The sequence below is a fragment of the Carcharodon carcharias genome, chromosome 4 (genome assembly GCF_017639515.1).
Source record: "Carcharodon carcharias isolate sCarCar2 chromosome 4, sCarCar2.pri, whole genome shotgun sequence".
In the NCBI taxonomy this organism is placed as follows: Eukaryota; Metazoa; Chordata; class Chondrichthyes; order Lamniformes; family Lamnidae; genus Carcharodon; species Carcharodon carcharias.
In genome coordinates, this window is record NC_054470.1 from 49398716 (window position 1) to 49412016 (window position 13301).

At 43.8% G+C, this 13301-nt stretch overlaps 1 protein-coding gene across 3 annotated transcripts in view; it reads left to right on the top strand.

The window, feature by feature from the left end:
* dock8 (dedicator of cytokinesis 8) overlaps positions 1-13301 on the top strand; it is a 312431-nt gene that overhangs the window by 284473 nt on the left and 14657 nt on the right. For all 3 annotated transcript variants that reach the window (XM_041186616.1, XM_041186617.1, XM_041186618.1), the window contains 5 exons: positions 506-698; positions 809-952; positions 8247-8378; positions 9087-9221; positions 9592-9681. In XM_041186616.1, the coding sequence (XP_041042550.1) occupies positions 506-698; positions 809-952; positions 8247-8378; positions 9087-9221; positions 9592-9681 (694 nt within the window). The remainder of the gene's footprint in view (positions 1-505; positions 699-808; positions 953-8246; positions 8379-9086; positions 9222-9591; positions 9682-13301) is intronic.

The following is a 13301-nucleotide window of genomic DNA, read 5'->3' on the forward strand; positions in this document are numbered from 1 at the left end:
TGGAAGGAGTTTAGTGTAGGTTTACCAGATAATAAGTGGACTCCAATGATTAAATTACAAGGCAAGATTACACAAACTAGAATTGTATTCTTGGAATTTAGAAGGTTAAGGTTAAAGATTTGATCAAGGTTTTCAATAGTTTAGAGGGGAACAGATAGGGTAGATTTTGGCTAGATGGAGAGTCAAGGACGAGGGGCATAATCTAAAATTAGAGCCAGATTTTTTAGGAGTGAAATTAGAAAAGATCTACACCACAAAAGTTTGTAGAAGTTTGGACTTCTCCTCCAAATTGCAATTGATGCTAGCCCAATTGTTAATTTTGAATCTGAGATTTATATCTTTGAAGTCAAAGATATTAAGAGATATGGAGCACATGGAGTTAGGTCACACATCAGTCATGATCTCATTGATTGGTGAGACATGCTCATGGGGTGAAATGGCCTATCCTCTCCCTATTTAGTTTAATAGATTATTAACTACTTTCATTTTATATTCAAAAAATTAGATTGGCCAAAGGATATCAGACTTCACCTGATCTACGTTTGACCTGGCTCCAAAACATGGCTGAGAAACATACAAAACGTCAATGTTACACAGAGGCTGCATTGTGTTTGGTCCATGCTGCAGCACTGGTAGCAGAGTACCTCAGCATGCTGGAAGATCACAAGTACCTCCCTGTGGGCAGTGTTACCTTTCAGGTAAGTCTGTTTGGGAAATATTCATTTAGCTTCTTAAATACCATTATTAAATAAATAAGTACATCAGGAACTTTATTAAAACACTTTGATTTTTTAATCATTGTTTCCAGAATATATCACCCAATGTTCTGGAAGAATCTGCTGTTTCAGATGATATTTTGTCCCCTGATGAAGATGGGATATGCAGTGGAAAGTATTTCACTGAAAACGGACTTGTAGGTTTGCTCGAACAAGCTGCTGAGCTCTTCAACTCAGTAAGTGTTATTTACCTTCTGGTACTTTTATTTTCCTTTCCTCTTTTAGGTCCTCTTACCCCATATGTCAATGCTGCCAGCGTAGGCAGGCAACATATTGCAGACTTCTACCTGGGTCCCCCTCAGCTCACCATTGAGAAATATAAGCCCGTAGAGGAATAGCTTAGGCACTTGCATTTGCAAAGCAGAAGTCAGGACATCACCAAGTGAGGAACAAAAGACATGAATCAGCGATTAATACTTTACAGCACAGTTCATTAGTGAACCAGCTTACTGGACCACCCATGCCCCAACAATGCAGCTGTTTAAAAGAACAGAAGTTTTAAATTGGATGACTGAATCGAAAACAGGAATATGCTGGTTAATTTTAACCATACCTGCCAGCAGAAATTGAGCCAGTGAGCAGGTAGAGATAACAATAGTCCCCCAGATCTTGACCATTTCTGATTTTAACCTGTAGTGTTTGTAGGTGGATGAGGCCTGCTAAAGGCACATGGGAGCCTCCTAAATCTATGCGATTTGGAATCATCACGTCAGAAGGACCTAATAGATATTAACAGGATTGCTGCTCCAGGCTACCCGGCCCTGACTCCCCTCCCTTACTCTTTCTCTGACGAGATCTCTCAAAATCATCTCCCACCACTTACCTGGAAGCCATAGGCAGCCAAAGGCAGCTGATTTTGATCAATCTACAGCTGCTCTGTGCTCTTATCATGCTCATTCTGAGCAGGAGGCAGAGATGGTGCTGAGAGTTGAAATATGTCCTCTGTCTGACATTTAGGCCAGTGAATTTCATACTAGCCATATACAACTATTCCCCTTCCCTGCCTGAAGCCCACTCTGAGTTAAAATTGACTCCATAATATCTCCCTTGACTGTTATGCTGATGTTGCACATACTTCAGATTTGTAAGCAACAACGAGTTATTTTTGTTCCAAAATATCATGCCAGGGAAGTCTGCATGGAAGATATGTAAGAGGGAAGATATTTATCACGATTGACAGCAAGGATGGTTTTGTATGTGCCTGGAATAAACTCGGAATGCTGCTATTCCCAACTGCCCCTCTGATTATAACAGAAGTAGAAATATAGCTTCATGAATGAGTTGAAAACGTATCACCAAGTTCTTTTGAAATGGGCTTAAGGCCATTGAGAAGGCGCTAATTTTCCAGAGCAGTTATTGTTACATCTAAAAAGAATTAGTGTGCTCCTTTCTGTAGGATATGTAACAAAATAAGTTCTGTGTAGTTTATATTGTCACATGTCAGTGTAAATTCAGTGATCTATGATTTGTATTCTTGCAACGGAAGCTGAACACAAAACCCACAAGAGTTAAAATGCTGAGCGACCTAAGGTCAGCCTCAGTCTGAAAAATAAATCACAATTTAACAGATCTCCAAGAATTATTGTATTTAGTACACTCCTGTTAGTATCTTTATTATCTATACCACGTTTATTTCTCATTAAGTTAGTGGGGCACAGTCGTAACCAACCAGCAAGCAACATTCGTGCCACACAATGACCATCTCCAACAAGAGAGAATCCACCCATCGCCCCTTGACATTCAATGGCATTACCATCAATACAGTGGCTACAAGGGCAGGTCAGAGGCTAGGAATCATGCGACGAGTAACTCACCTCCTGACTCCCCAAAGCCTGTCCATCATCTACAAGGCACAAATCAGGAGTGTGATGAAATACTCCCCACTTGCTTGGATGAGTGCAGCTCCCAATACACTCAAGAAGCTTGACACCATCCAGGACAAAGCAGCCCACTTGATTGGCACCACTTCCACAAACATTCACTCCCTCCACCACCAACGCACAGTAGCAGCAGTGTGTACCATCTACAAGATGCACTGTAGGAACTCACCAAGGCTCCTTAGACTGCACTTTCCAAACCCATGACTGTTACCCTCAGGAAGGACAAGGACAGCAGATAGATAGGAACACAACCACTTGGAAGTTCCCTTCAAGCCACTCACCATCCTGACTTGGAAATATATCACCGTTCCTTCACTGTCACTGGGTTAAAATCCTGGAACTCCCTTCCTAACAGCACTATGGGTGTAGCTACACCACATGGACTGCAGCGGTTCAAAAAGACAGCCCACCACCACCACCTTCTCAAGGGCAGTTAGGGATGGGCATTAAATGCTGGCCTAGCCAGTGATGCCAACATCCCGTAAATGAATATTAAAAAAATTTCCTTTTGCCATTCATCTATTAACCCTGTGCTTGCTGACCTCCCAGGTAAGCCTTGAGTTTAAAATTCTCATCCTGTTTTTTTAAATCCCTCTGTGGCCTCGCCCCTTCTATTCTCTGAAATCTCCTCAAGTCCCACAACCTTCCAATTTATCTGCACTACTCTAATTCTGGCCTCTTCGCAAACCCTATTTTAATTGCTCCACCATTGGTGTCCATGCCTTCAGCTACTTAAGCTCTAAGCTCTGGAGTTCCATTCCTAAACCTCTCCTCGTCTCTATCTCTCTGGTCTCATTTAAGGCTCCTCAAAGCCTTCATCTTTGACCAAGCTTTTGGATCATTCGTCCTAGTTTCTCCTTGTGTGTCTTGGTGTCAAACTTTGATTTATAACGCTCCAGTGAGGCACTTTATTTTAAGTTTATTTTAAGTTTAGGTGCTATATAAACACAAATAGTTGTTGTTTTTGTTGCTGGGGTCTGTTCTTGAGATCTACGGTGGTAGCCTCCTGCTGCCCAACATTCTACTAGCGCATTTTCGGGCAGGATACTATGAGACTTGGAGTTTAAAATCTCCAATCTGCATGGCATCATGCTGCCAGTGTTGAAATAGTTTTCCAATTGCTCGGTCCCTCCATTGAGATAAAATCTGTGTTGTGTCTGTTGAAGTAGGATGCTTGGTCCAACAAATGAAAGTTGATGAGACAAATGAAATTCTACATAACATGCTGGATTTTAATGTGCAGGAGTAGGTGGGAAGGTTTGCACTGGTGAAATTCCTAGTATGTCTTCAAGCAAGTCAGTGGCATACTGAAGATCTGGAGGCAACATTCAGAAAGCATCAGTCAATGTCTCTAGAATAGCGTGGTGTGCTGCACTCTGCACAACAATCCACAGCATCCAGGTTTGTACCTGCAACAGGACTGAAATGCAGAGAATAGAACCTCCACAGAGAGTTCCAAGGAGATGAGGAGGCGGAGATTAAGAGGGCAATGTTCCACCAATGGCACATATCATCTCCCTGGATGCTCTGATTATAGTGATGTTCCCCTGGGATCCACCAGTGCACCCATCTCACAACCTTATGCAAAAGCCACTTCACTGTCACAGTCTCCAATTGGTCACTGGTAATTCATGGGCTGGACTTTACAGTTTTCAACGGAGTGAGAGAGGTGGAATAGGAAGTTAGTGGTCCACTCGCTCCCGCACAAACCGCCCCAGCACAGCAAATCAAGCGTCAGACAGCTAGTTAGTGGCTGCCCTGTGGGAAGGTGACCAGTTAGCACTGCCAAGGGGCGGCTCCGTGCCCAATTGGCCATCAGACAGGAGACGGGTTATGCCATGAACAAGAAGTCGGTCGTGGCCATCAATTTGAAAGCTCCTTGCCCTCCCAATCTCTCTTTATCTTATGGCAGGCTCAAACAGTGAATAAATTAAGTCAAAAAATATACAAATGCTGTCACCTTCACCAGAAGACTCTGCTGCTGCACGCACCAATGGCCCCATTGGCAGGCCTTTACTTCCACCCTTGTGCTGCCTCCTCATACTTAGCATGAAGCCCTGCCAAACCTTTTCCTGTCTGACAGCTGAAAAATGGAGAGGGCAATGAAAAATTGGATACAATTAGGTCTTTAACAAGCTCAATAGTTTAGCAATCGGTTGCTTCAAAACAGTGGGCAGATTACCGATATCTGTGCCTGCTCACCTTCCTTAAATATCGGAGACTGACATAATAACATCAGATTGCTGACCTGATGTTAGCATGCCATATTTTATATACATGCCAGGGGAGAGCCCACCCAATCTGCAGCCATAAAATCCTGCCCCATATCTTCACATTCACCACCAAACAACTGAAAGGACCCCAGTAACAAAGAATGGGCAACAGAAGAAAGTGATGTAAAACAATAATATTTAGGTGCTTCAAATGAGGAAAAGAAACTTAACAACATAATGATTTGTAAGGCACCCTTGAGCATATTCCTGTGCGGCTACAAACCTTTACCCTTTCTTTTCCTTGTGCTTTTACCTGGTGAAACCCGTGGTTGGGTTTAGACAAAGGTAGGCTGCTCGGATCCCTGTTTCACCTGTTGAGACGCTCTTGACCAACATCTTCTGTGTTTAGCAGTCCATGAGGGCCTCACCAAAGACTGCTCCATCTACACCTGTTCAGGGGCAGACTTGCCCAATGAAACATTGACTGATGATGGGGGATTGATGGGGGAAACAGGTGAGAAATGAAAGTGCTTTGAGCATATCCTCCACTTCCATACCCTCTTTCACCATCATCCTCTCTGCTGCCACACTGCTGCAGATCAGTGGGGCCCTGTAAGGTTGAGGTTAGCCCGTCACTCATCCTATTTAAGGAGGTATTCAGAGTCTACAAGCCTTAGTTCAAGGCCTGAATGCACTCAGTTAATTGCCAGGTTTGATGCTTCATCCAGTTGGCCACTTGATCCATAGAAGATGACCTTATTGTAATAGTCTGCAACATGAACCCACTCATAATTGAGGTGGAATCCTCCAGTTTCTCTACAGTTGTGAGGAGTGTGCTTGGAGCCTCCTGTCATTACATTGCTGAATCTCTGCTGCTGCCCAATAAGGATCATCTTCATCAATAGTCCCTGGGTACAACATCTGTATCCAGCTGAGCAGAGCTTGGAGACGCCTGTAGCCTCCAACGCGGCTTCTCCACTGCTGCCCTTGACTTCACCTCTTGCTCACTGGTGACGTGAGAGTCACCAGGTGTAAACCAAATTATCTCTTCTACTGGACGCAAAGTTTAAATATCTTTGTCTGTATGAGTGCTGTAACAGTGTATCCTCAGAGGGATTGAGCTTCTTTCAGGAGTCAACAGAGGTGAGCTCAACTAAATCCTGGGAGGCACAGCCTTTGTTCATGTGGACACCTTGCAACCTTTCTAATTCCCTGACAGTCAACTCCAACTCCTTCAGCTTGCTTGTATAGTTGGCTATTTATGTACTGGAGTTGAGACCCCAACATTTGGGTCATCAACATGCCCACCACTGCTGATTGGATGGGAAACTTGGAGGTAAAATGCTAATGAAATGATATAATTCCAGGGGCTAAATTTTCTGTGCCCCCACCAGGTGTGTTTTCAGTAGGAGGGCACATAAAATCAGGCAGGTGCCCAGCCCACCACCTTCCCAGCCATCCCCGAGTTCACCTCTATAACACACTGGTGGGTGGGTGCCGAAATCAGCAGCCCGCCTGCCATGTTTAAAAAAATAATTAATGGTTAATTGAGCTTGTTAACAAGCCAGTTGACCCAAAAAATATGCTGTCCATACCATAATAGTGATGGCATGGGCAAATGAGCAGGAATGGGCAGGCTATTTTTTTAAAAAGGTTTTTAAAAGGGTGGTGCTAGCTTCAGGAAGGGGTTACCCTTTGCACGTATATGGCACCCCCGCCCCCAGACAGTATTCCCCCTTTCTTCCTACCCATCTGCTCTCCAAAGCCCAGCCCCCTCCCTAAACTGGCCAAATCTCCCCACCCAATCACCTCACTCCAAGATCCATTGAGCCGCCTTCTTGGGTCTGGTTGCAGTCCCAGCAGCACCCGTTACTGAACGCTTGGTGTTGCCAGGACTGCTGGAGCTGCTAGCCAATCGGATTGGCTGCTGCTCCCAAGGGTGGGAATTCTTCCACAGTGAAGGGCAGAAGTCCCACTGTAAGCCGATTCAGCCTACCCACAGTGCATTATAGCTGCGGAGCAGGCTTGCATGAAGCGAGTCAGCTTCCAGCCAACTTTCCTTCCCTTAAAATGTAGCCCCAGGTTCCTACCCGGCTATCTATCGCCCATGCTCCCAGTGCAACTTCACATTAAAATCTAGCCTAGTGTTTCAATCCCAATTGAAACAAGTTGAGAACGGTGACACATTCAGATAATCTCTAATGGCTCAGTCCCACCTGTACAAGTATATGTAATGTTGCTAATTTTTCTTTTAAATGCATTTTGTGTTTATTGTTGGTGTTTGACAATGGAACACCTTGCCATTTCAGTCAGTCTCAGCTCAGATACAGCACAACCCAGATTAAGGGCAGAATCTTCTGCCTGTCGAGCAGGCTGGTCGGGAGCGGGCACAGAGCCAATCGCTGCCCGTGATCATCTGCCATTTTATGTGGGCAGGCCAATTAATGCCCGCCAAATGACACGAAAGAGCGCAGAAATCTCCCTGAGCCAGCTCCGTGCCTCAGGGAGATTAATTTCATCTTGAGAATTTTTAATAAAGAAGGTACAAGATCATTTACACATGTGCCCCCATGTGACAGTGTCACATGAGCTGTCATGAAGCACACATGAGTTTATGAAACTAGCAAAATTTATTTATTAATTTGTTAAAACCTTCATGAAACCTCATCCCGCCCGTGGATGAGGTTTCATGAAAAACACGAAGGCCTCACAGACTCTTAGCCTGCCCGCCAACCTTAAGGTTGGATGGGCAGCATTGAGAATTAGTTTAATTGGTGTATTAATGGCCTTAACAGGCCTTTGACAGTTCGGCGGGTGCGCAGCTGCCTCTGGCGTGCGCCTGCCAAACGGAAGGTCTGAATGACGTGTGGTGGTGCAGGGACACACACCTGACGTCACCACCTGAGATTTTACACATCGGTGTACAGGGCCCACCCCCGGATGCCAAAGAGAAAATTCTGCCCAAAAAGTAAATTATTCTCTATTCTATACCAGCACTCTGCCTTATCCCAACCTCTCAGAGTAACAGCCCTCTATTGCATCAGCAAGACCGTTTCCACTTCCCACATTAACCATCTTTATCACTTCCCCAACTGAGATCTTTTAATTCCAAGTAGGTTTGTGCTGTGGGACTCAGATGAAAGTATTTATTTATTTTTTTGTCAGTGATATGTCACGATACTGGTTTCTGCCTGTCATGGTTATAAGTCGGGTTCATCTGCAGAAAATGTTTGATACAAAATAGCTGCAGAATGTAGCTTACCAAAAAGCATGAGGAAAGATCTAACTTTAGACTCTAAAGAATTAAATGGTTAATGCATTTAATTGTAATGTCACAATTGATTAAGTGAATATAAACTCTTCCTTCTTTGGTATAGGCCTGTATGTTTGAAAGTGTGAATGAAGTTTACAAAGTTGTCATACCAATCCAAGAAGCCCATAGAGATGTCGGCAAATTGGCTTATACACATGGGAAGCTCAAAAAAGCATTTGAAAGCATAACAGCAAAGGTAACTCATTTTGTCTCAGTAGGCAAGATTTTCTCAGTGTTGTAGCATTTCCTTCAGATTATTCATCATAATGAGAAAGAACCATCGACAAACATACATGAGGTAGCTTCACAGATCTTCCAGGTGTTTCTGTTTCTGTTTTTGTTTTGGATTTCCAGCATCCGCAGTTCTTTGCTTTTAGCTTCACAGATTTCTGTGAGCAAGGAGGGCAATAATGCACACTTAACACTTGTTACCTATTTTTATTTTGCTGATTTGCATCTAAGTCAGGCATATGACAGAGTAGGGGCACAGAATCAATTTGTTCAAATTATTAATGGCTCAAAGCTCTATCCCCCCACATATCATTCAAATCCAAGTGACAATAGTTGATGGAGAAAATGGTCATTCAATAAATGTATGTATTTCTCCTCCTAGTACAACATCCCCTTTTACACCAATGTTTCACACGAGTTCTTCACTGAGTTTGATCAGTCCAGAGCTTCTTCCTTTTTACTATTGCAATATGTTTTAAAACTTTCTAGTATATTGTATGTTCTTAGAACTTTGATTAATAAGTTCGTATTACTGATCAGCTTCATGTTAGTGTGCCCATCACTTTAGAGAAGCACAGTATAAGGTTGTTGTACTAATCCTCTTATACTGCAGCCATGCTTTTACAGCCCAGGCATGGTTATCTAAATTAAAAATGTGGCTTTTTTTTGCAAGGGTTCTAAACGAATGTTTGGCACATATTTCCGTGTTGCATTCTATGGAGTGAAATTTGGGGATTTGGATGAACAGGAATATATCTACAAGGAGCCTGCCATCACCAAGCTGCCAGAAATTTCTCATCGACTGGAGGTAAACAAAACCTATCATTGGTCTGTATGTCAATTTAGTCAATTTTTAATGCCACTTCAAAATTGTAACATTTTCTAATATCTCTCCTTTTTGACATTTTCTCTGTTTTTCTTGTCTTCTCTCCCCTGAGGCATTGTTCAGGTGCATTCTCCTCGTGCAGTGTTCAATATGCAATCCCAGCAGGCGACACTGAAAAGCAATAGGTTGCATTTCAACCTAAAGTTTTGATGTTCTTCAAAAATTGAACTTCATCAATGATTAAAATCTGCTTAGTATCAGCAAAGTGTACACTGTTTGGTTAGTTGCTATTAACTAATGGTATTTAAAGAATGCCTTTAAAACCATGGACCCTGTATTGTTTCACAAATAGGCATTTTATGGACAGTGTTTCGGTGAGGATGCTGTGGAGGTTATTAAGGATTCCAGTCCTGTGGAAAAGAGCAAGCTGGATCCCAACAAGGTCAGTTGAAAATTGCTCACAACATGCAAAGTAAATCAATTCCTTGTGAAAATTTGCACATTTATTTCATAATTGGCAAAAAAATATTTTTCGTCCTATATATCTTTCTGAACTTTGTATATTCTGCAACATGGTAACTCCATGCATTAGAGCAGATGTGGTAAATCCATGCATTAGAGCAGGCGTGGCCACTCCATGCATTAGAGCAGGCGCAGTAACTCCATGCATTAGAGCAGGCATGGTAACTCCATGCATTAGAGCAGGCGAAACTCCATGCATTAGAGCAAGCGTGGCCAACCTTTGTGCTCGGGGAGCCACATTGGCATTTTTTTCTGTCAAAGGGCTGATGAGCTAATTTCAGAAAGAGAGGGTTTGGCACGACAATAAACTGAATTTCAAAAAGACATGTATTTGGAAACAATTCCCATGCAATGGTAAAGTAATGTCATAACAATACATTGTTAAGTTAAAAAAGAGTAATTAATGAAAATGACCAGTGTGAGAGAGGGTCAAGGAGAGTGTGTGTGTGGCTCAGTCCCAGTCTCAGGGTGATCACTCACTCCCACCCACTGTAAATGGGTGTGTGTTTGTGTTGGTGTGCGGTGGTGAGATTGGATGAGAAACCTGAGACTAGGAGTACGGCAGACACTCTCTCACTCACTCTAACACTCGCTCCCACACACACATGCAGTCTCTTACTCCCCTGCAAAACACATGCGCACATAGTCACTCACTCACTCTCTCACTCTCTCTCACACACACACACCCACCCATACAATCACTCTCACAGGCACACACTCACACACACTGCTCTCTCTCAGTCACTCTCTCTCACACACACACAGTCGCGCTCTTTGTCTCTCACACACACACACAGTCGCTCTGTCACACACACACACACACACACACACACACACAGTCACAGTCACTCTCTCTCTCACACACAGTCGCTGTCTCTCTCACACAGTCACTCTCTCTCTCTCTCACACACACCTAGTCACTCTCTCTCTCAGACACAGTCACTTGCTCTCTCTCTCTCTCTCACACACAGTCACTCTCGCATTCTCTCTCACACACACACAGTCACTCACTTTCTCAATAGACATACTATTTTACAAAAATGTTTAAGAACTATTTGAAAGAAACAGATTTTGAAATTGAAGTACTGGAAAATACACTTAATGGGCAAGAGTAACCAGTCTGATTCACTTCATGGGCATGCCCTTCATGACAGTCATTTCACTGAACAGCATGAACTTCAAATAATGTAGCAATATGTTTGCTGTACTTACTGGGTCCACTGATTGGTCCAGAAAGTATTCACATTTAAACATATAAAAAAAGAGGCTGAAAGCCTTTTAGTCAATTTTTTTGTTTTATCTTTGCATGTCAGAAGCTGGTTATTAACATTTTCAATGATTGTGCATAAGAAATAACCAAAGATTAGATTTCATGATGGAAAATAGAGAAATATTGTGAAAAGATAGAAGAAACATCAATCGGAATAGCAATTACCATCCTTGAAATGTAAATAGCAACTAGTCAATAAATTGTGTATGTGTTACCCAATATCCTTTCCTGATTGAATTTAAAGGACTGCTGCCTGAAGGCAAAGGTAATATAGGAATATGGGTGCATCAAGATAACAGAAGATAAAACCTGATAAAAGACACAGGGAGTTTTAATAAATAAAAGTGTGTTCAGCTACAAACTTTCTCAGCCAAATGCCCTTCTTTCACAGCTTCCTATTACAAAGTCACACTCTCTCTCACACACACACTCCCTCTGTCTCTCACACACACAGTCACACTCTCTCTCACACACACAGTCACTCTCTCTCTCCCTCACAGTCATTCTCTCTCTCTCACACCCAGTCACTCTCTCTCTCCCTCACAGTCATTCTCTCTCTCTCACACCCAGTCACTCTCTCTCTCACACACAGTCACTCTCTCTCTCTCTCACACACACAGTCACTCTCTCTCTCACACACACACACAGTCACTCTCTCTCTCTCACACACACAGTCACTCACTCTCTCTCACACACACACACGCACATATAGTCACTCTCTCTCTCTCACACACAATCACACTCTCTCTCCCTCATACACAGTCACACTCTCTCTCCCTCATACACAGTCACACTCTCTCTCCCTCATACAAAGTCACTCTCTATCTCTCTCTCTCACACAGTCACTCTCTCTCACACACAATCAGTCACTCTCTCTCATACACAATCAGTCTCTCTCCCACACACAGTCACTCTCTCCCACACACAGTCACTATCTCTCTCACAGTCACTCTCTCTCTCTCACACACACACAATCACTCTTTCACACACGCACAATCACTCTCTTTTAGATACACGCAGACACACTCCCTTCCTCATACACTGTCACACACTCTCTCCCTCATACACAGTCACATTCTCTCTCTCACATGGTCACACTCTCTCTCCCTCATACAAAGTCGTTCTCTCTGTCTCTCACACAGTCACTCTCTCTCTCTCTCTCTCACACAGTCACTCTCTCTCACACACACAGTCACTCTCTCTCTCACACAGTCATTCTCTCTCTCACACACACAGTCACTCTCTCTCTCTCTCACACAAAATCACTCTCTCTCTCACACACACACAGTCTCTCTCTCCCTCTCACACACAGTCACTCTCTCCCTCACACACACAGTCACTCTCTCTCTCTCACACACAGTCACTCACTCTCTCACGCACAGTCACACTCTCTCTCCCTCACGCACAGTCACACTCTCTCTCCCTCACGCACAGTCACACTCTCTCTCACACACACAGTCACTCTCTCTCTCCCTCACAGTCATTCTCTCTCTCTCACACCCAGTCACTCTCTCTCTCCCTCACAGTCATTCTCTCTCTCTCACACCCAGTCACTCTCTCTCACACACACAGTCACTCTCTCTCACACACACACACAGTCACTCTCTCTCTCACACACACACACACACAGTCACTCTCTCTCTCTCACACACACACACAGTCACTCTCTCTCTCTCACACACACACACACACACACACACACACACAGTCACTCTCTCTCTCACCCACAATCACACTCTCTCTCCCTCATACACAGTCACACTCTCTCTCCCTCATACACAGTCACTCTCTATCTCTCTCTCTCACACAGTCACTCTCTCTCACACACAATCAGTCACTCTCTCTCACACACAATCAGTCTCTCTCTCACACACAGTCACTCTCTCTCTCTCACACACAGCCACTCTCTCACAAATAGTCACTCTCTCCCACATGTTCACTCTCTCCCACACACAGTCACTCTCTCCCACACACAGTCACTCTCTCTCTCACAGTCACTCTCTCTCTCTCTCACACACACACAATCACTCTCTTTCACACACGCACAATCACTCTCTTTCAGACACACGCAGACACACTCTCTTCCTCATACACTGTCACACACTCTCTCCCTCATACACAATCACACTCTCTCCCTCATACGAAGTCTCTCTCTCTCTCACACACAGTCACTCTCTCTCTCACGCACAGTCACACTCTCTCTCCCTCATGCACAGTCACACTCTCTCTCCCTCAAGCACAGTCACACTCTCTCTCCCTCACGCACAGTC